This window comes from Cupressus sempervirens, chromosome 3 (genome assembly GCF_028749045.1).
Source record: "Cupressus sempervirens isolate cs-2001-9-10 chromosome 3, ASM2874904v1, whole genome shotgun sequence".
NCBI lineage: Eukaryota > Viridiplantae > Streptophyta > Pinopsida > Cupressales > Cupressaceae > Cupressus > Cupressus sempervirens.
Genome location: NC_143120.1, coordinates 580,007,468 through 580,032,148, shown reverse-complemented (window position 1 = coordinate 580,032,148; position 24,681 = coordinate 580,007,468). Strand labels below are relative to the sequence as shown.

The window sequence follows — 24,681 nt, the reverse complement described above, 5'->3', positions numbered from 1 at the left end:
ATATGCAATGTAGGAACATCAGTACCTTTTTACATTAATTCATATCTAGTTTACATTGTTGTTGCTATGGGGTCTTTTTCAGGTCTTTCCACCAAGAGTGATTGTCTTCAAAAACCTGTTTGAGAATACTATGACCAAATCACTTTGGCTAACAGTAAATACCATTACAGAACAGTCCAAGATGCCTTCTTTGGACATTACAGGTGTCTGTTCCACAAACAGTTATGTATCAAAAGGGTATCTGATGCAGCATGGGAAAAGGTAAACCAGTATGGCTGCATTTTTCTTCAATTTCCTACTTTCACATACTTGAGAGTTGGATATTTCAAAGGAGAGTCGTATACCTTACCTAGGTATGCTATAGATCGAATCATTCTAATGGAGTTAGCTAGACAACTCATGGACGTGCAGAATTATCAGCATGCGTCACATAGGCCCGGATTTGGCATCACCTCAGCTAGACCTTTAACTATTGGCAATTACTCAATGTTTCTATGCCTAAAGCAAAGAATATGGAAGTGGAGTTGCAACTGATTACATTGAAGAGGTTCAAGGCTAGATTTGATTTTGATTATCGACCGATGAACTCTTAGATAAAGAGCGCCTATACTCATGTTCATCGCATTGAAGATATTTGGATTGACATGAGAACAAAGCTTGATATTATGAAGATGGATTATCGCAAGTTAACCTTGCAACAAATAATCAATCTTAATATGTTGGAAATTCCTCCAGATTACCAACTAGATGATGATGGCGACATTCTTGATCCAGAATTCCATCAAGCCAGTTTTGATAAAATGTGTCATTTTCCTATTCAATGGCAACAAAAAGAAGGTACATCTATTATGGACAAGTTTCAATCCATCTTAGCAAACACTAACAAATGGATGAAAAGTAAAGGCCTTAAAAGAGTAAATCTTAAAATAGGTCTGGATTGTGGAAGCTTTGGTCCTCCTATCAAGAAGTCACAACTAGAAATTACAGGGAAAGATGGTGCTTCATCTTCAAATATCAAGAGTACTCTCAAATTCAAATTAAAGAGTGGAAAAGGAACTAAATCATCCCAAGTTCCTGAACCAATTCAAGAATCAGTGACAAAATAAGAAGAATTGGAAACAGAATCCGAGAAAGAAGATTCAGATGAAGAAGGAGAAATTAGAATCACATCTCCTCCCAAGCATGCACAAGCTTGCACGTCTTTTCCACATGAAGAGCCCTTTTTGCATGAGGTTGATGATGATGTAGATCCATTTTCTACTATTTTCACTCACTCCATTCCCGTCTCGGAAGTTAACACCATGGCTCTTCCGATTTCATCTACTGCTCCTCGTGTTCCTGCACATGATCAATTTGAACACTTAGCAAATGTGTTTAAAGATTTTCCAACTCTTTCTAGTGGTCAATTTTCCCAACTTGATACATCTTTGACAGGATTTGAACTTTTCATGACAGAATCTTCACAACATGTTCCTATGCCTACAACAGTGCAAACTGAATCCTATTCAGTCACTACAGATACACAATCTGGATCAATGCCAATGGTCTCCACTGTGCTTGCTTCTACAGATGAAAGTTTCAGCCTACCTGCGTGGTTGAGTAGAATAACAACAAAGAGAAGGAAGCTGGTTGTTCCTCCTAACAATCTTCCTGTGAAGAAGACTAAATCCAAATCTCTGAAAGACAAAATTGTTTCTAGAATTTTGGTTGATTCTAACAAAACCAAGTATGTTGAGGTTGCTGAGCCCTTAGTAGATAAACCTATTGAAGAACTTACTAGCTCTAATTATAAATTTACTAAGATTGAAATTGGAAAGCAATCTCATTTGAGTTCTTTACAAGATGCTCATGATGCATTGGCAAATGTATCAAAAAGCAATCATGAGCTTTGGGAAAAGAAGAATTAGTTGAAACAAGAAATAGCACGTTTGAATGAGGTCATCCAGAAGCAATCTTCTCAAAAGGTTGTTGTTGCATCACAAACATCTAAAGAGAGAAGGTACATTGAAGCTGCTAAGTCCTGGATACAGGAAATCATTGCTGAAGGAGTTCAAGCCATCACAGAAACACTTGCAGTTCTAAGGCGTGTTAAAGAGATGAACAAAATGGAACTAAGGTTAATTTCTTCTCTGACTCAAGAGGCTGATAACCTAAAGGAAATCCTTGAGGATTGGGATGAAATGATTAATTTTGATCTGAATGCTATGGTCTCATGTGACGTTCTTCCGTCATGTGAAACGTTTTTCAGATTTCAAGGACTCATTGGTTACAAGGAAGAGACCTTAAGAAAGTTGATCACAAAATTGCAAGTGGCTCTTGAAGATTGTCAAGAAGTTGAAACAAGCCTTACTTGTGATTTGGAGCAATTGGGATGCCATGTTACTGATAATCTTGGTAATCTTTTGGCAACAGAAAGAGTGAATACAAAATATACAATCAGGATCAATGCTGATGTAGATTCTGAAGATTTTGGTTTGCACACAATGAACAAATTCATTTTGTACAAATCCTTGACAAAACACTTGTTAGATAATATAACAGCAAATTCCAAAGTTGTTCAATTAGCATATGAAAATGCAGTGAGAATCGAAGCCATATCAGAGACTATGGAGATTGCTGATCTTCCTACAGTGCGTGACGTCATTGCGAAATTCAAGGCATTAAGAAGCAATCTTTAAGATTGTTGTGTAATATCTATTTCGTAGTTGTTTAGAATGCATTACATGAAAATGTGTAATTGCATGTAATGCGAATTGCATGTATGCAAAAGATGTAATGCGAGTTGCATGTGTAGTTGCATGTAACCCTTTAGTTTCTGTAGTTAGACTTGGTCAAAGCTGGTTGAGTTGCTCCCACTTTTTCCTCCCCTTTTTTTTCAACTTCTTTGCCTATATAAAGGATTGCCCCCCTCATTGTAAAATCATCATTATCTTTATGCAAGAGAGCTCTGGAGAAATTATGCTAGCAAAACTTTGTTTGTGTAGCACTATTTTGACAGAAAGTGAATACAAAGGAGCATTTGAGACTTAATTTTGATTAAGTGAAATTGTTGCTTGTATGGATTGTAAGCTTTGTCTATAATTCATTCAAGTTATCTTTGATTCATACTATCTTTTGTTATTGATATTGTATCTTGTGATTCATACAAAAGAGTTAAGAAACAATTGAAGCCCGAGCTTTGACCAAGGGCAATTGTGAAAATCCATAGCTAGAAGCTTTGTCTGTAACTTGTATTTTCATCTTGATTCGCAAAATAGTTAGATTGTTCTTACTTTTAGGAGTCTTTGTGCCCTAATTGTAGAGATTTTATCATATAGATGTACAACAAGACTTAGAGCCAAACAAGTACGTTTTGGCTAGCCTTTTAAGTTACTTAAAATTTATCGGTATCACTGTTTCCAGCTCGTGATAGAAGTGTAATTATAGATTCACCTTGCCCATTATTCACCTTACGAATAAGTGGATCCTTTCTTGAAAGTTAAGAAGAAAAGATAATAGTAACACCCTGTTATAAATCTCTCAATTTATTGCTTACCTTGAGTTGATCCAAGGAACGGTGAGAAGGGGGAGCCTTCCCTTTAAGGTAGGAGAGACTCTGTCTCACACACTGTGACTGGTCACCCTATTTTGCGACTAAATTTTTACCCAAAACTATCGGTTTGCAAAATATCCACCCAACAGTATATATGGTTGGACGAGGATTTTATGGAGATTATGATGATGGTCAGTGTTGATCAGTTTATAGGCGTAGCACCTCTTCGAAGAGTAATATGGGATCCAAGAACTCGGTTGACAAGTGTTTTGCAGAGTGGTACCATGCTTCACAGTTTGGTTGAGTTTGTTGTCAATTTGGGATACTAGATTAACTGTAGATTTATACGAGATCTTGGTACATATTGGTTGAGGGCAAGCAATCTCAAGGAGGGGAGACTTGTAATGTCCCTTCTTTGGGGACATTAGAATTAATAAGAAGGAACGAATTTACAATATTAAATTTGACTATGTAAGCTGGAGATTTAATATTAAATGTTAAATTAATATTCCATGTGGTCACATGAGGGCAAGGAGGAATAAGATGACTTATAAAAAGAAGTTGAAGAGTCACCAGGAATAGGACAAAGGCCAGAGGGAAGTCGAAGAGTCTCAATTTTGTGATTAAAAGGGGAAAAAGACTCATGGTTGAGCATGCTTGATTTATTATTCAGTTCAGTTTCCTCTCTTGCGAGAGTCTTAGAAAGCTTCAGTTTTCAGCTAGTTGGAGGACGTAGCCTCTCATGCTAGCAGGCAATGGACACAAACCCATTGTCTCAGAAAACATCACTTCAGGTGTTTCATTCGCACTTGCAGGTTCTTATCCTATCATTCCAATCCGACTGTTAAATCTATATTTATGATTGGTTTCTGTGTACTGGTTATTGTATTGTTGTTGTATAATACAATAACATTTTAGTTGTTGGTTGTTATATTGTTGTTGTATAAGGCAATAACGTTGTTTAAGGAATTAAGAGTTTGCTGGTTCATCTCATCAGTTTGTAGTTCATGATTATATGTTCGACATCTTGAATGTTATTTTGGAAATAATGAATTGTTATCTTGTGGAGAAGTCTTTGGTTTTACTGTTGTCTCGTATTGCATGTTCTTATAATTACAACTGAATATTTATTTCATTAAGAGGCTGGATATATGCTGGTTGGTCTTCTACTGTTTTCGATTGTATTTGTAATACATCTGCAATATTCAATTTTAAATATACTAAAAAGGGGAAAACAAGATAATACCCGGAAAGGGATATTATAGAGAAGAAACAACTGTAGTGTTTTTAGAAGTCAATAAAATAATGAAGTTTCAAAATGGCCTTGGGATCCAAAGACCAATGATCAATGAGTTGCATCTGACAAGATTGTTTCACAGCGTGGCAGGTTTTGATTTTGCATTCAATTGTTCCAAAATGTGCAATTTATATGGGATCTTGTTATGGGTATGCAAAGTCATGATTGCTTGAGGACAAACAGTCTCTAAGAAGGAAGGACTGTAGTGTCCCTTTTTTGGGGACATTAGAAGTCAGTAAAATAATTGAGTTTTAATGTTGTCACATCATAGCAAATTAAATGACAACTTAATAAAGTATTAAAATGACTTTACTGGAGCTTAATGAACATTAATTAGTCATTTTAATTTTAAAGAGGGGATTAATAAACAGAAAAAGAAAAGGAATTCCAAGAGATAGGATGAGGGAAAACGAAGGGTCATAGGGATGTAATAAAAAAGAACATCGAGAAGTCAATTTTGATTATGCTTGGTTTATGTTTGGTATTGTTTACCCTTGGGAAATTTTGGGAAGCTTCAGCTTTAGTTCTTGAACCTGAGGACTGAAAATTTCAGGATTTATTGGTGGATTGGACGGAAACCCAATTAACTTCTTGGTGGATTCACTATGGAATTGACAGCTGGGCAGATTTGTGATAGAGATATTTCATTTCTATATGGAAAATAAGATTGTAATGATCTATCTTCATATTTAATTCAGATCTCTATTTCCGTCAGATATTATATGATTTCTTAGTATAATATGTTGGTCTAAAAGAAATCAGTTGCATGCAAAATGTTTGTTAAAATTTCTGTGGTAGATTTCAAAGAAAGTCTGGAACAAATATCCTAGGGCGATGTTACACAAATTCAAAAGATATGGCTTATACTTAAGGAATTAATGATTGTTGTTATGGATTTGACAACATTATATTATTGAAATTATTGTCTTGCATTTTTTTCATTAAAAACTGAACTAATGTATAATTATAGTAAACTTGTCTATAAGGATCCAGATTCTTCCAAGGCTGCAACACTATTTAAATGTTTTTCTAGTCAATAAGAATTTTCGAAATCTCTATCCCCTCATTTTCCTGACTTACTTCTGTGAAGCCTTGTAATTTGGGAAAAAAAGGAAGATAAGTTGTATGATGACATTCTAATTTTCAAGTCACCTGCTTCATTTTTTCAGTATTGTAGAACCTTGGAGAGGTTTTTGTGCAGCTTTTGATGTGTACATTATTTGTTTGACTTGACCCTTCGAAATTTATCATCCTATTCATTTTCTTCTATATTCTTTCTTTTTTCAGATATTGTAATAATTTGTAGGACCATGGAGAAAGCTTTGTGCATCTTGAGAATTCATTGGTTTGCCACTTAGATAGGATTTATCACCAACTTTGAAGTCTTAGGCCTTCCAATATCTTGATGTTCTTGCATTTTTGTACTATTGTTTTTTACTTATGTTGATGATCAATGGTGAACGGTATGAATGGGTTAAAGCCATAGTTGCATGGGTATTCGTAACCATACCCCTGCGACGCCTTCCAAGTACTAATATGTGCATCCCATACCCAATACTCCATGGAGAGCATCATAGCTAGGGATCTTGATTAAGATTTCTAATTTTTGTTCCAATTTGTTGTTTGTGTATCAGCTTGTTGTCTATCATGCTTATTTCAATATGTAATCACTAATCAGTTTGAATTTTGTATACAATGATTGCATGACATTTCAATTTGTGTACTTGATCTTCAGAGTTTATTTGACAATAAACTTTATCATTGTTCTTGTTTTGAAAACTCAATGTCATTATATTTTCAGATTTTTTATAGAACATTAAATTATATTTAAAAAATTGATCTAATGACAGTACTCCCATTTCCTATTTTGTAAAAATAGTCGTATTTGTACCTGTACCCATTTCTGTGGTACCCAAATACCCCCATCTCCGTGCAACCTTAGTTAAAACTACTACAAATATCTTACATATGTACCAATTTGTTAATAGAGAGTTGTTTTATTTACTTATGAATTCTTTTTTTGTTTGAAATTATACAAAGATTCTTATTTTATTTATTTTGTCTAGTTTATTTATATGTGAAGAGTTAAATTTATTTAGTTGAGTTACTTATTTTTATTTGGTTGAGCTACTTATTTACTTAACATTATTATTAAGAGATAATTAACATCAACTTAAAATAAATAATTTTCTACATACTTTGGTAAAATTATTTTTAAAGTATTATCTACTATTTACTTACTTAAGTATATAATTATTTTATTGAAAATATTTTTTAGTTATGAAACTTTCTTTTGTTCCTAATATATTTTAGTATTGTATTATTTGAGTTTGTCAGCTATTTAATAGTTTTTTTTAACATACCCACACCATTACACTACCCTTTGCTGCCAATGTAGTCATGCCTCTCGCCATAATTATATCTAACACTGTAATCAAATTGTTTTTAACAGTTGAATCTATTGAGATTTTGCATGTGAATTTTTAGTAGATATTAAATACACAAGGTTTAATCAAGTCATATTGATGTATTCTTCCCATGGTTTCTTGGAGAGTTTGTTGATCAAGATGCTTTTATCTTCACCTCAAATAAAGCTTTATTTCCTAGAATATTAATTCCGGTCAAAGTTTGTGATGTTCAATTCCAGTTTATGGTTTACAAACACTCTTTTCCCTGGACAATTTGACAATCAGTTGGAATGCATACGGTGACCTAGAGGCTAATACGGCTAAGTGGAGATGGCGTATGGATGTTTCTTTGCTGATGTACGGACAGTTGAGGGAAGCATACAATATAGGTCGTACGGTCTGATGTAGGGCAAAGGGATGTGCCGTACGGTGGCACAGGAAGGGGTGTATGGTATAGATTAAGGATGTCGTACAATTAGTGTGGAAGGAGGTTGATGGCGTACGGTTGAAGGAGAAGTGATGGCTGTATGGAGGAAGCTTGGCCATACGGTGTTGATGGAGAGGCCGTACGGATGAAAGGTCATATGGGACGCAAACAAGAAGATGTAATGGGGCCGTACGGTGATTTCCAGAGGGCAACACAAGGACGTACAATGATTTCCAAAGGGTTATGAAGTGTGTGGTGAGTCGTACAAGAAGGTTGTACGATGGGATAAAGAGGTCGTACGATCAATGCACAGGAGGAGGGTGAATATGGAATTTGCAAACAATAGAGTAGAAGGTGAAATGCAAGGAAAGAAAACAAAGAACGCTTTGTGAAATACCTTATTCATTCAACACAAGAGAATTCGATAATAATGACTTCATCAATTCGCAAGATAATAGTGCTCCGATTTGCTAGATCCGAGCGAAGTGCTACAGGCGACATAATAGGGTGAGAGTTGAATACCACCGAAACTGGAAGAGCCAAATAGGGAAAATCTTTCACTTTTGAAATGGTGAACAACAGAGAATCCTAACTAGAATTCGCAGTACAAAGAAATAATCCAAATTGCATGCCTAAAGACTACCTCTAAGCCATGCTTAAATACCCGTTGGGGAAAAAATTTCGAGGGTGTACAAAGATAGCCAACGGCGACACAAACTACGGAAACAAAAATAAGAATGGGTCCAAGATACATAAAATCAATTGGCCCGTTATAATAGTTTTGCTAAATGATTTATTTTATAACGGGAACATTACAATCCTCCCGTCCCAAATTTTGCTTGTCCTCAAGCAAATGTAATGTTGGGTGCTGAAGAATGTGCTCACCTTCCTACGTCACGTCATCCAATGGTAAGTGTTTCCAACGCACCAGATATTCCTTCACCATGCGGTACCGTAGAGTCTTCTCACATACTTCGATGATCTCAGTGGGTTCCAATATGAGCTTTCCTTCTTCATTGAGCGGTGGAAGGGTTGTGGCTACCGTGACGTTCTGCCCTACAGCCTTCTTCAGGCATGAAACATGGAAAATGTTTTGAATACGGCTTCCATCTGGAAGTTCCAGTTCATACGTGACTTCACCAACGCGACGAACTACACGATAGGGGCCATAAAATCGTGGCTTCAATTTTTCCTTTCCCTTTTCCTTAATGAAGATTGTAGGTATGGCTAGAGCCAAGATAGACCAAATGCCCTACTTCAAAACTCCTCTCCATTCTATGTCTGATGACATACATCTTCTATTGATTTTGTGCCTGCTGTAGGTTTTCCTTCAAACATCTCAGTATGTCTTGTCCCTCCTGAAGCCAGTCCCTCGCCCTTGGTGTGCGGCTTGATGGAACTCCAAATTTTTGCAATATTTAGACTCCCAAATGTCATGATAAGGGAATAATCTTCATATTTCACTAGGTGTAATCCTCGTTTTCAAAATGTGCTCCTGCCATACTTACAATTATTCAGTTGCAGTTGTCTTGTGCATATTAGAACATTTCTTTGCCTTGATAGGACTGAGTTTGGGGAGGATATTAAGCTTTTGATTCTAGATCAGATTATGTTCTAGAAGGTCGAGCAATGCTGAAGGAAATTAACTTACAAGAAATGCTACAAATCAATACCAAGAATCTGAAAATGTTATATCTGCATCCCTCACAGTGAATGGATATAATACACCCTTGATAGAGAATGTCCGAAGGTATATCAACTTACATCAGAATAAAAAGGAGATATATGCTCATGGAATAGCAATTCATACCAAAAGGATGAGGAAGTTATGCATAAAAGCAGTGAGCAGGCGGATTCTCAAATACATGTTTCCAGAAGGTCATTCTAATCTGCTCAAACAATTTAGAAGACAATGAGATTCAGATCCAAAATTTTAAGACTTGTTGGAGCTTGCACAAATGGAAACTAATGTCTGCAGATTTAAAATCATATCATATAAACTGCACTTGGAGAATTTTTCAAGATGGGATAGTTATAAGGGCAAATCCTTGACAATGTTGTATGAAGATGAACTGGATGCCTGAAAGCCTGAATTCCGAATTCTGAAGTTGGAAACTGCAAATCTAAATAAATATTCATCTGTGAAAACTGAATAATATAATAGTAAAATAAAATGAGTAGCCATGATTCCTTCTCCATACTGTTTTTACAGCAGCACAGACTTATCCAGGTAGACAACAGCAAGATTTGAATGGAGGAATAGATTTTGGTCAAATGCCTGGACATAACATTTTTGCAAAAAAAGCTTCAACAGTGGTTGTTTGATAAGTACAAGATCAAGAAATATAATGATTCACAAGTGTACAAATCGCATGGCACACATAACTAGAGGAAGATCTTCTGAATATGTTTTCAATTCTTATTTCATCATCAATACTTCTAAGAATTAAAACTAGAGAGGAGTAAAGAATTTTGTCACTAAACCTCAGAATCTTGAATGCAAATATATTATATTTTGGAAACTTGCCATGCGATGGAGCGGGAGAAATGGGAATTATGGTTAAACATCCCCTTTCGTGAATTGCACCATCACCCAGTTCTTGACCTAGCATGGAAATATTGCAAGCAGAGTATTATACTCAAGCGTCTCCTGAGGATATGAATGCGATGAGAACAAGGATTAGTTTTTATGAGACTCGCTGACATTTGCTAGAATCCATTATATGATGGAGATAAAATAAAATATGAAGTACTAGTGACATGCAATAGTATATTTGAGGAAACTCGATAGAAGAAAATTATCCTTAAAAAAATGATGAGGGGTGATTGGATTAACATCTTACTTGATATTAATTTTCAGATTTTTGTTGCAGGTGCGAGGGAGCAAGGATTTGAGCGGATGAAGAATATGAAACTCCCTGTGTGCTCGATTGTGAATTGAGAGCCCCACGGGAGGAATCAAAAACAAGTCACAGATATACAAAGGAGATAAGGCACTAGGCATGAGGTGAGCAATCAGATGCTTCAGATCATCTTTGCACTCACAATTTTGAGGACGTTTGAATTCCACAGGAAAATCTTCACTTCAGAGATTTTATTTTCTCGGATTATAGTCTTGGCTAACATTTGAGGACAATACAAGACCAATAAAATACAAGGCCTAAAATTATTAAACCACCAGGATTATATTAAAATTTTATATTGGTGGTTGTTTGTTATGAACGGGTGTGATGTTTTATGAATACCTTTTAGAACTTATAAATATGACATGTAAAATCAATCGAGGGAGACAATATTCATTCTTATATTTTTAAAAAAATTTACCTATCCTATGCTCTATGATGTATTATATTTTCCAATTGGTGGAGAAATGAATTTTTGAACTAAGCCTATGGATTTGAGTTATTGGGTGGATTTTGTGCGATCTAGATATATTCGCAATAGATGGATCATCTATAAGGAATGTCTTTATTGTGATTCTATTTCTAGCATTATTATTTACTTGAAAATTTTGGAGTTCTAATTTATTATTTATAAGTTTCCTTTATAAATGTTTTTAATTATTTTCTATAAATATTTTAATAGTCGGATAAGTGGACTCGGTCATTATTGCATTTTAAATTAGATAAACATAAATATTGTGAAATATTTAATTATCTTCGTATTTATGTCTAATTTGTCTTCTCAGGAGTTAAAGTGCATTTTAGACTAGTTTAAATTGCGTTTATATAATTGATCCGTCGCGTCAGAATTATTAAAATTGTTTATAGTTTAAATATATTAAACTTTATAAAGTTGTACGTTTCAACGAATAATATTGACTCTGATTGCCCATTTAATTAAGCACTGGTCTTTTACTCTTGATTCATAATCCATATGTTGGCAATTGTTTCATTTCTTTCCATTGAAAAATAAATATATTCATTTGTTGCAATCATCTATAATAATCAATTTTATTTAAAAAACATTCATATAATTATTTACTTTTATTCTTAATTCGTAATTTGCAATCTTAAAGCTTTCTAAAATTCTTTCCATTTTGAAAGCTTTCACCGCATTCATGTTTTAACCAATCTGCTTTAAGCATCTTGGATATAAGGTTGTTGCCCAGGATCAAGTACACCCACCTTAGTTTTGCAGAGCTGGAAGCGTAGGAGATTTAGATCACGTTGATTGATCTCGTCAAGTTGGCCTTAACCAATTGGATATCCCAGCATTGAGCAGGCAAGGCTCGTAGGATTCCAATCTGCAATTTTGAGAACCAATAGATTGGCGACTCTACTGGGGAGAGTTGCTGGCAATACATATTGTGAAGTTACCCAGAATTTCTAAGTTCGTAGATTAGTATCAAAAAGAAGTTGTATCAGTTTGTTTGGAAGTGTACTCTGCTAGAAGTAAGAACCTGGAAGATCAATACATTCCTCGAAAGAGGTGGTGACTCTATTTAATAAAGTTTCAGTTGGTAACTCTGTTGAGGGAAGGACTCAGAAGGAAATGATTTGATTACCTAACATGGAGAAAGTATACTATGATCAGGAGGTGGACCTATGTTACACCATGGAGGAAACACACATACACCCCTTGGATGCATTTTTAAATTTGGAAAGATATGAAGGCGAGACATCAGCACACTTATTTATAAGGATGGTGGGTATTTTTTGGGAAGTACCTTCAGACATCATGCCTCCACGTAAGGAATTGATAAGAAAGTTTCGTGAGTTGGGAATCTCGCCAAAAGATCCTGATTTGATGCTTCTCTTTCAAATATTGGATGAAAGTCCGAGTTATATATCTCCTTTGGATGCATATTTGAATTTAGAAAAGCAAGAAGATGAATCTGCAACACAATTCTTTATGAGAATGTTTAATGCTTATCAAGAAATACCTTCAGAATACAAACCTCCACCATTTGATCTTCTCTACAGGATGTGAGAATTAGACCTCTTATATGATCATCAGTTTCTTAACTTTCTTGAACTTGTGGATAATGAATTGACTGCAATGGAGAATGAATGCAGGACTGAAATAACAAATGAGTCAAGTGGAGTTTCAGATTTAAATGGAGATGAAAAGTTTGAACATTCTGAAGGAGAATCAGCCCATGATGATACTTATATGCCTACAGATGACAGCGAATGTGAAAATGAGGAAGAGGATTCTCTTAGTGTACAGAAAATTTCAGCCTTGTTAGATATGGAGTATCAAAAACATGTTGAAAGAAATGGTCCAATTTTTTTCTTAAATCACCATGGTGAGCAAGTTGATGGAACAGTGCATTCTCAAGGGGCATTAGATGAAAGAGATAATCATTCCGAGGAATCATATAGTGAGGATGAAGTAGAACTGCATACAATGTATGAACATGAGGAAAGTTCAGAAGGTGATATTGATGAAGACATTATTTTTGTTGATGATACATTTGATGATATAAATGAGAGCTCTCATGAAGGCATACTTAAATATTCTATGTTCCTAAACCCATTATTTGAAGAGCAAACAGAAAATGATATGTCTGAGTTCACTATGTTCTCAAATCCATTGTTTGAGGAAGATCTTCCATACAGCCAAATCCATCAGCACCATAATGAAGATAGCAAGTCTGATTTTGAAATTGATGAAACTCATGAAGTGTATTCGGAAGGTGAAACATCTTTCAGTCCATCCTATGAGCACGAGGTACATCAAACATGTGAAGGTGAGGTGGAATCAGCCATGCATTATGGGGAGGATATGTTGGAGAATAGTTCTAAAAACTTTCCAAGTATCTTATCTGATAAAGTTCTTGATGAGAGAGAGGTAACATTTCTTGAATGCAAGTTATCTTTGAACTCTTTTTGTGAAGATGGGTGAAATTGTGTACATAAAGATCTTCCATTCAGCAAAAATCTTAGGGCACCTGATGATTTCTTGAAGGCTAAACATGAGACGGATATCAAAGAATGCATTGGTGAAGTAGAAGCAATATATATCGTTCATAGAACTGATGGTATCATGATCAGCAGGTTCAAAGTGTTACATGATCAGAACTTTGTGTTTGATAGAGGAAAGAACCAAAGTACATTTTTGGGGGGGCCTAGGGCCACCCAACCTCACCTTGAATCATGTTAAAGCATGGATGCTCGGTCTGCTCTTCCAGAGATAACTGAGATCTCATTATGCCCACAAGGTGCATATGTCCCCAATCAGAACCACTGCTGGAGCCTTTATTTCTTAAAAAATTCAGGTCTCCATTTGAGGATTAAGGTTATAGATTTATGAAGGATTGTTAAAACATTTCCTGATATACACAAGAGAAGGATCTATTGTCACGACATAACATATTTCATATAAAAGATTTCAGTTTCCATATCACTGTGTATGAACCAAATAAGTCCTAGGATGTAAAAGGTGCAATAGAAGATGATTAATTATAGTGCAATAGGAGATTAAGGATGACGGTACATAAAGAAACATTCAGAAGCTATTAAGAAAAATATATGCAGATCTCTATAAGAAATTGTGCAGCATCTCATTTGCAGATTAAAGTAGCTTATAATTTTGTGCACGAAAGAACACAGAATTTGAAGAAATTAAGCAATCAGATAGAGGAAAGGACACTTTGAATCACCCATTGATCACTTGTTCCTAGTTATTAATAGCAGCTGCAAATGCTAGCAATAAATGAAGGATGCTTGATAAAATTAAAGATAAGTTTGTCTTATGTTGCATCAATAGTATCAATCAGTCGAACAAAATGTACATGGAAAGCATCCACATCAAGATATCTCTAGTTAGAGAAACGACAGAAGTAGGAGGGTACATTTGTCATCACATAGCAAATATGGAACAGTAGGATATGGAGTACAAACAGCCTAGTCTGCCTGTGATTCTATGCCACACAGTATAGAATAAACATATAAATCTGTTGTTCATGAAAAGAGTATAAATGTAAAAGAGAGCAAAATGACCACCAGGAGCAAGAAAGAGAACTTCCTCCAAGGAGATTCGAAGGACTGGAGGCACACATCTTGTGCAGCACGATACTTGCGAAAGACGGTCAAAGAAAAACGTTTCACAACAGTCAAAGCCATCAATTTGAAGAAACATCGCACATGAGCCAATAACAACAAGCAGACAGGAATATTGTATGGCACGAATTGATAAATGGAAGGATCAATGACCACACACATCAAATATGGGCACCATCAGGAGTATGAAACCAACTTCATCATATTGTGAAAGCAATAAGGATTGCACTTAGACTATTGGATAAAACTCAGAGTTGCAGGAGCTACCATTCTCATCGATGAATAAATCTTGTTTCTTTTCTTTCAACAGAGAAATATGAACACAAATGATACCGAGAGACCCTATTCTGAAGAAACACAACCTAGACACTCACCCTCAACAATTGTTATCATTATCATGTTAGAAAGAATACTGTTTGCATCGTCAGTGTTGAGGCAACGAAAATATATGGGAATCCACAAAGTCAGTGATGAAGAACAATAAATGGCCAGGGCAGGATGAATATTATTCGGATTAACTTTTGCCATAGTCATCTAAGTGCCATCGATGATGCATTTGCAAAGTATTAATTGGAGAAGACATTGATAAATATATTGTACATGGATGAACTTAGTGGAATGGGCATTTAAGGGTCTTTACCATCAATAATTATCAAATATTAAACAACCTTCAAAGCCCGCTGAAGTATGAGGAAAAATACGGAGGCTAATATAAATATTTTAGTAAATCTATATTATCCTATCCAAGTTATAATAATAGTTTATATCTGTGTTTAAAAGAAAAGGTGCGGTTAGAAAGTGTAATAATATTTTAAGAAGTATGACTTTTCATTTGGAAAGTCACTCTCTAAAGCACAAACCTATATATATGAGATTTATTTCGGAGAAAAGAACATTCGACATTCACATACACTATGAAGGAGTATTTTATATATATTTATTGTATGGAGGAATAAGGAGTTTAATATGACTTTGTAATATAAATTCTATTTTTTTATTTTTATAATAAAATAAAATATCTTTTGTTTATTATTAAAGGCATGGAGATTTAAACTGCAAGCGAATTGTCCTTTGTAATTATTTTCTTGAATTCTATATACAATTTAAATATTGGATAAGTGGACATGGTCATTTAGCATTTTGAATTTGATCATTACGAATATTGTGAAATATTAAATCATTTCCATATTTGTGTCCAGTTTGTCTCCCAGAGGAGTTAAAGTTCAATCTGGACTAATTTAAAATTGCATAAATAATTGGTCTATCGCATCTTGATTATTTAATTTTGGCAGTATAAGTGCTTAAGAACTTTATCAAGTTGTACGTGAAAATTCATTGAAGTTGACTCTATTGCCCGGATGAGTAGAGGCACTGGTCTTTTTATTATTGAAGTCAGAAAATCTATAAACTTCCTTCCTACAAGCATCAAATTAATTATTATTCAATTTAACAATACATTCAACCATTGTCTAGTATTCAGTTTCATTTTGATTGAATTTGAGGACCCTGCCAGCCGAAGAACTCCAGAAGTTTAAATTCGCTATAGAAAAGCCTTGAACCAAACAGTCAGTGTTGGAGGTGACGGTTTACCCTCCTAGGTGTAGTGGAGCCTGAAGTGTAGGGGAATCGAAAAGCATTCCCGTTTGTTGGCCAGAACTGATTGAGAAGTCCTATCGGAGAAGTGGCAGGCTCTTGGATTTTCAATCGGAGAAGTAGCAGGTTTCCTGGACAAGGCATCTGCAACCACATTGTTCTTTCCTTTTACATATTCAATGTCAAAATCAAAAGCTTGAACTTTGCTTACCCATTTTTGTTGTCTCTCGTTCAAATCTCATTACTCCAGAAAATATCTCAAACTGTTGTGATCTGTACGAACGACAAACTTGGCTCCTACCAGATATTGCCGGAACTTGGTTAGTACATGTATGATGGCCAACATTTCTTTGTCGTAGATGGAACATAGGCGTTCTGTCGGCGTAAGCTTCCTGCTCTCATAAGCTATGGGGTGTCTATCTTGCATCAGTACCGCTCCAATGCCTTCTCTGGACGCGTTGCATTCCAAAATAATTAGTTGAGTGAAATCAGGTAATGCAAGTACAGGACAAGTGCTCATTGCCCCTTTCAACTAATCAAAGGTGAGTTGTGCCTTTTCGTTCCACTAGAAAGACCCTTTCTTTGTCAAATCTGTTAAGGGTGCGCTAAGCTGAGAGAATCCTTTAACGAACCTCCGGTAATAACTACACAATCTGAAAAATCCTCGCAAATCCATGAGTGATTTTGGAGGAGGCCAATCAAGGATAGCCTAAATCTTCTCCTAATGCACTTGAACTTCATATTTACTGGCAACATGCCCCAAGTACAATATTTCTATTATACCGAATTCACACTTGGATTGCTTGGTGAACAAAGATTGTTCCTCCAAGATATTTAGGACTTCATTTAGATGCTTCAGGTGCTCCTCCCATGTCCTGTTATAAATAAGATCATCAAAAAATACCAATAAGTACTTACGCAATTGTTTGTTGAAGATGCGACTCATGCATGATTGAAATGTAGAAGGTGCATGGGTCAATCCGAACGGCATGACCAGAAACTCATGATGTCCATAGTGACAATGGAAGACTGTCTTTTATATGTCTTCCTCCCTCGTGTGGATCTGATGGTATCTGGAACAAAGATCTATTTTTTAAAAATAGACTATGTCATGCAATTCATCCAGCAGCTCATCTATCCTTGGAATGGGATATCTATTCTTTATTGTTTTTTTGTTCAACGCACGATAGTCCACACACATGTGCATTGTCCCGTCCTTTTTTACCTATACCAAAGATGATGCGAAAGGGCTAGAACTGGGATAGATCCATCCTTTCTCTAGGAATTCCTCAATCGTCTTTTTGATCTCATCTTTGAATTTCTTGGGATGGCAGTACGGTGTGATTATGACCGGCTTGGCTCCTACTTCCAACTCGATAGTATGTTCAAACCCTCAATGAGGCGGTATCCTAGGAGGAATGTCAATGAAAACTTTATCATGTTTACGCAAAATATCCTGGAGTTCATCATCTTGTGGTGGTGTCTGTTGTCCTTTTATAGGTTCCGCCGAGATAAAATAGTGTGCAGCCCACGCAACATCATCACGCCAAAAAATAGCCTCCATCCAATGTGCAAAAACTTCCTTCGGACCTTCATTTCCCATTCTGCGAAGGACAACCTTCTTTCCATCAACCACAAAAGTGAAGTCCATCTGTTTGAAACTCTAAGTGTATTCATCAAGTGTCTCCATCCACTGTATTCCTAGAATAACCTCCATGTCATCAAGGTCCACTATGAAGAAATCCTCAGTCACTGTGTGATTCGCCATTCTGATACTTAGTTGAGGAACAAGGTGCATGCAGGGCAGAAGAGTCCCTCTGGAAACTTTGACCTGAAAGCCTGCGTGTGTCTCTGTAGGTAGACCTCTTCACTTCACCAGAGATGAGTTAATGAAGTTTAGAGTGGTTTCATTGTCAACCATCACCATAACCCTTTGTCCTTTAAAGGTTCCCCATACATGAAAAACTATGCACCTCAGGCTACCGGCTAAGGCAATAGTTCCTCCACGTCGTACCAAAGCTGCAATTCTCTCCATACGGTTTAAACTGACAATGTTGTTGTCATTGTGAGGTTGGTTATCTTCGGCCAACATTTCTTCCTATTCGTCCTCATCATCGGACACAACCTCGATGTAATGGATCTTCCCCTTTCCGAGGCATCTGTGACCAGGCTCCCAAGGTCCCTTGCAATTGAAACACAGTTTCTTTCTTCAGAGTTCCTGTCTGGTAGCTTCATCCAACGACAACTTCCTGGGCGGAGGTTTGTCCCTCAAAAACGCTGGCAGTTTGGAATGTGAGTAACTTCGAGAGGATGATGCCGATGATGATGCCATACTCCACGCTTTATTGATTGCCTCCGACAAGGTGGCAGGATTGAACCCCTTTACCCAACCTTTCAGAGGTTTTGTTAGTCCGTCCATGAAGAGCACTACCCATCTTCTTTCGGAAATATCCATGACCAAAACAGAGAGTTTTTGAAATTTCGTAATGAACTGATCAACCAATCTAGTTTGTCTCAGTTGTGCCAAATCTTTGAAATTGAGTTCCGGATATTTACTATCAAATCACTCTATCAATCTCTCTGTGAATTCCGCATAAGTATTTATTAGATCATGCCCTAATGTGATGGTGTCGTGATGCCACCATTCATGTGCAACTCCCTCCAAGTGCAGTGCCTCAAATTTGATTGCTTCTTCTTTTGGCATAGGATTCGGCTGGAAGTATTGCCCTTTATTACCCACGCTTGCGCAGATATGGAACCGGACCCGTCAAATGGAGATACATTTACTTTACTCAGCTTTCTTCTGAGATCATCATTAAAATATCCTCTGTTTCCGCCTCCCGAATATCTCATTCTCAGATCCGCGTAATCTTTGTAAGATATATCTTCCTCAAAATTTGCATTCTTCCAGTCTTCTCTCAGTTGTTCTTGCATCTCTTCAAAGGTTGGTTGTTTCCCTCCGTGTTGAGCCTCTATTAGTGGGGGAAAAGATGGCATAAAAGGCCGAGAGCGTGCTGGATGAGGGTTTGATTTACCTGACACCGAGTTCACGTTGTGACCATTTTGTTTTCTGGATATTTTATTGTCCACCAACTTCTTGAGAGTCTCTTCAATGAGTCGCTGAGTATCAATGATCTATGCCTGATTCCTAGCAAGTTCCCTCAGCAGTGCCACGAGTTCGGTAGCTGTCAGTTCTGGTTCGGCAACCACTCAATCAACAAAATGTGTCCTCTTTCGGCTATAAACTCTCATTCACTGTCCACAAGCTAGTAGGATCGAAGCGTTCTGATACCACTGTGATGTTCCGTTCCAGTATATGGTTTATAACAACTCTTTTCTTCGAACAATTTGACAATCAGTTGGAATGCATACAGTGACCTAGAGGCTAATATGGCTGAGTGGAGATGGCATGTAGATATTTCTTTCTTGATGTACAAACACTTGAGGGTGTACGGTCTAATGTAGGGCAAAGGGATGTCTCATACGGTGGCACGGGAAGGGCCATATGGTATAGATTAAGGATGTCATACGATGAGTGTGGAAGGAGGTTGATGGCATACGGTTGAAGAAGTGATGGCCATACGGAGGAAGCTTGGCTGTACAATGTTGATGGAGAGGTCGTATGGATGGAAGGTTGTACGGGAGGCAAACAAGAAGATGTAATGGGGTCGTACGGTGATTTCCAAAGGGCAACACAGGGACGTACAATGATTTCCGAAGGGTTATGAAGTGTGTGGTGAGTCGTACAAGAAGGTCATACGGTGGGATAAAGAGGATCGTATGATCAATGCACAAGAGGAGGGTGAATACAGAATTTGCAGACAATAGAGTGGAAGGTAAAATGTAAGGAAAGAAAACACAGAACGCTTTGTGAAATACCTTATTCATTCAACACAAGAGAATTTGATAATAATGACTTCATCAATTCACAAGATAATAGTGCTTCGATTTGCTAGATCCGAGCAAAGTTCTACAGGCAACAGAATAGGGTGAGGGTTGAATCCCACCGAAACCGGAAGAGCCAAATAGGGAAGATCCTTCACATCCGAAATGGCGAACAACAAAGAATTCCGACTAGAATTTGTCATACAAAGAAATAATCCAAATTGCATGCCTAAAGACTACCTCTAAGTTGTGCTTAAATACCTATCGGGGAAAATTTTCCGAGGGTGTACAAAGATAGCCAACGGCGACACAAACTACGGAAACAAAATTAAGAATGGGTCCAAGATACATAAAATCAATCGGCCCATCACAATAGTTTTAATAAATGATTTATTTTATAACAGAAACATTACAAAATTGATGTATCATTCACAACCCTTCTTTTAGTATACCTAACGGACCAATTGATAGTTTATTTTTTTCATATTTTATGATAATTATTTTTCTATATATCAAGATTTTCTTGCAAAATAGATTCGCATTTCAAGATAACGGGCCCTAAAAGACACCATGCGCTGCATTGCCAGTATCCTAAATAGGTGTCTGATTTAGATTTGCTCCCATTCTCAATATATGATAGAACCTCATACCAAAAAACTATCATACTCTAAAATTAAAATCTAGTGGCATAGTGAAAGCACGATATTAACATTCATGGTCAAGTTCAACTGCAGTGTCTTGTAACTAATGGAATATATCTCGAGCCTGTTTATTGAGAAATAAATTTTATTTTACGTTATAAAAAAGAAAAAATGAGATCATTTCCCTAGATCTAGATCTGTGAAGCCTAAAACGGGCTCCTATGATTAGTGACTTTCCTCTACTAGGATCACTCTGAGGCAACCCAAGGCTTCAGATAGCTTTATGGCCTTTCCTTCAGTTTTGGGATTTTTCATGGTTGATCAAAATCCTTAGCGGTGTTCAGGGGGGTTTCTCTTCGACACACACACCCCGCCCCCCGACCTCCCCCTCACCACCTTTTCTCTATTTCAGTTCTGTTGCTTTCTTTCTTTCTTTGGGTGTGTTGTAGGCTGGCCCCTTTTGTTGTACTCAGCAGTCCCTTTGACCCCTTACAAGGGAAAGTCCCTACCTATTTATTCTAAGACAAAAACATCTAAAGGCTGGATTGTAAAAGACAATGACCTATAACATCTTTGCCAAAAAAACATTGTACTGAACTATAATAAGCAAAGTCATATACTCTATAAAAAGTCTCAGAGACCCTAGGTAATCTTATAATTTTTTAAGCTAGATAATACTATTCTCAAAAGTTACCGACATTCACAATCCTAGGTGATTTCCATGTCTTCAAAGATAAGAACCTTACAACAGACTTGAATCAAACATGACATATTCTATGCTTTAAATATATAGAAAGAATCAAAATTGTTAACAGCCACGTGTTTCCAGCTAGTTAAGGGAACTAGATGTACTTCAAATTTCACTTCATATGCTCCTTTATAAGATCATGATGAATATAGGATGAAAAAAAGTAAACTTCAACATGTAATAAACAACAATTGTACACAATGAAATGCAACCAATGCAAGAAGCATTTGTGAAGCAATTGCTGTTGTGAACACAGAAAACAAATGAAACAAATAAAAAGATCATAATCTAGAACATTGCTCAGATTTCTCGAACTCATCAATTGTAATCCTTAAATAGATTTTTTCCTTGCAAAACAAGTACAACATCCTTAGTGATGTTATCTCATACCATTGAAACCTTTCTCTATGAAATATTTAGGCCATGCCAACTGCTCCTCTGGTCCAAGTTTCTCTTCCACTCGTTTCTGCATGTATAGTTATTGTCATCATCTTTACCCACTAGACAAATCTAGTAGTAGTAGTGCTGAGAAAGATAAAAAGTTGTGGTTATATGTATTAGTGCGCACCAATACAAGCAAGTTCTGGAGAGGTTGTATGCTGGATCCAACAATTGCAGACACCTGTTTCCATGTAAACAAGCATCCTCAGAAGAAATTGTTAAAGAATTTAAAACTACTGAAATGTTTCACAATGAATTTAAAGGCTGTCAATTCAGAAATTTATCTTTGTAAAAGAAAAGAAGACTCTAGTCACATAATTGTTCTTATCAGACACCCAGATTTCTTAGAAGTGCACAAAGTCAAATTGTTATTAAACTTGTTTTTTTCAAGAGAGGCTAATTATTGGCCACTGGATTCAATGTAAGAAAAATCTTTCACTTCCATATCTCATAGAATTTGCATCACCAAGCAAAAGTTGTGCCAAAGATGCTATATAAAATTAAAAAAACTGATGGAAAAGATCTGATATATGGAATTGAAAACATGCTAGCATCACCATAAAGATCAATTTAATGCCACAACATATCTAAGCCTTTTGTTGATTAATCTAGAGATATTAACAAGAGGGAACCAAAAAAAAGAGGCTTCAAAGAACCTACAATCTACAGGTGGCTTAAAAAAAGCAAAAGTCAGAGCAAATCCGCCACACAAAAAGGAGTGGTTAATCCAAAGAGTGGAAGCCCTAGACATTGCAAAAGAGAGTTTTCATGTAATCAAAAAGATGAATATAAATAGTTAAAAATTCAAAGTGAGGACCCATGACAAAAGAAGACATAGTTGAGGACGTCACAATGCCAAACTGGGTTAGTTGGATCTAATATGCATCAACAGAAGAGGAACCAACACTCTTCTTGATAGTTATGATAAAGCAATACGAATTTCAATGATGTCCCTTATAGAATGCCTTGGGTTTAGACACCTCCGCTATATTCTCCTGGGGGGTACAAAGAAAGTCATCGTAAAAGTCTCTCTTAAACTCTTCTAACATCAGTTGTTGATGACACCATCTCAGGTATTGATCAAGGTGCGAAAAAAACTACCAACACACACTTAAATATCAATACGAGTCCTTAACTTGGGCTGAGACAAGGCAAGGGAATGATGCTTTGACTGTGAGAGGTGTGTTCCCTAGTCCAAGAGCATGCAAAAAGAAGTTGCCTCCTTCATTTGTATTAAATTTGTGAAAATTTGCGATATCCTTGTGGCACTTGATACCTCCAAAGTCATTGAGAGCCTGTAATATCCCTTTCCGGATCATCACTAAAACCCTCGATTAAAACTTCCAAATTTTAAATCCGAACAGTAATCCAGTATTTGATGCAAATTTCAGAACTTAAACCGATATATAACCAGCAGATATACAAACGAGAAAACCCCAAAAAAAAATGTGTTTATTTCCTCCAATATCCAGACTTATACATAAACCAGCAGATTAATACAAATAACCCAAAATGCGTTACTGTATTATACAACAGCAATACAATAACATGCAACAATTCAGAATAACCAATCTTACAAACAGAAATAACAGTCAGATTGGCAATATAGATAGAACCTGAAAGAAGGCTAGGTTTGCGTCCAACCTTCAAGGTTTCTTCAAAGGTTTGCATCCTCAAAGAAATAACCAGCAACTGTTTCCAGCTCCCAGATTAATATTTGTTTTCAATAATATAATCTTCATATATCCTCTCATATGAAGCTTGTTGTACCTTTTATCACTTTTCCTAATGCAATGCACGCTCTTGAAGGCAATGTGGGATAAAACACTTTCTTTTGTCCTTTAGTCGCTTAAGTGACATAGTACCTTTTTAAAATAAAGTGACACATTAAATGAACTTTAATAGTCACTTAGTCAAAACCCACATAATCATCAGGCATTAAAATAACTGATCAAATGACCTCGGATAAGTGCATGCAATAGCTCGTTGGAAAGCTCTCGGCGAGACGCTTCCAAATCAACACTGGGATATCAAGAATACTTGAGCTCTATTTACTTACTAAAAATAGTAAGCATTTGGAACACCTGTCAAAACTGCTCTTATGGGTCTGGAACTGGAAATGTCTAGGCCAAATCTCTAACTAAACCTCGCAAAGAACCTTTTCGCCCCCAAAACCTAGGCGAAGTGAGTTGGCCACATAGAAATATAGTGTCCCAGAAAAAAGGGACATAACAGAGCCTGAAATAATGAAATTATTAACCTAGTGGCTCTACAAGTTCATAGGAAAATAAAGTCATTAAAATCCCCAACCCCCATGGCATACACAAATGAGAATTGGTTCTCATTTTGTAAAACAAACCCCATTAAAAATACCCTCAAACTCCAAACAAAAAAAAAGGACTACGGGGCATATGCATTGTGTTTTCAATCCCAAATCCATTCATTTGCACATATTGAACTTTCTAAAAAATAGAAGAGAGAGCATTGTAGGGTTTCTGGAAGAAATATCCATGACTTTGGCCGTCATTGAAATCTTGTGAGATGAGTGTGGGTATCCCTGTTGGTTTAATCAGTAAATATCTAGTCCTTACGCAAGCATATGAAGGTAAGAAAACTTCTCCGGCTGCAATTATATATACATTTTGGGAATTTTATTCTTCTACCTGGTCCTTCATCTTTGCCAATATTCATAGCACGCTGCG

The 24,681-nt window shown here is 36.3% G+C and overlaps 1 protein-coding gene across 2 annotated transcripts in view; it reads right to left on the bottom strand.

The window, feature by feature from the left end:
- LOC149567752 (glutathione S-transferase 2-like) overlaps window positions 1–24,681 on the bottom strand; it is a 227,971-nt gene that overhangs the window by 140,288 nt on the left and 63,002 nt on the right. For both annotated transcript variants that reach the window (XM_089821011.1, XM_089821012.1), the window contains exons 6-7: window positions 22,107–22,163; window positions 21,929–22,004 (exon numbers count right to left, since the gene is read on the bottom strand). In XM_089821011.1, the coding sequence (XP_089677137.1) occupies window positions 21,929–22,004; window positions 22,107–22,163 (133 nt within the window). The remainder of the gene's footprint in view (window positions 1–21,928; window positions 22,005–22,106; window positions 22,164–24,681) is intronic.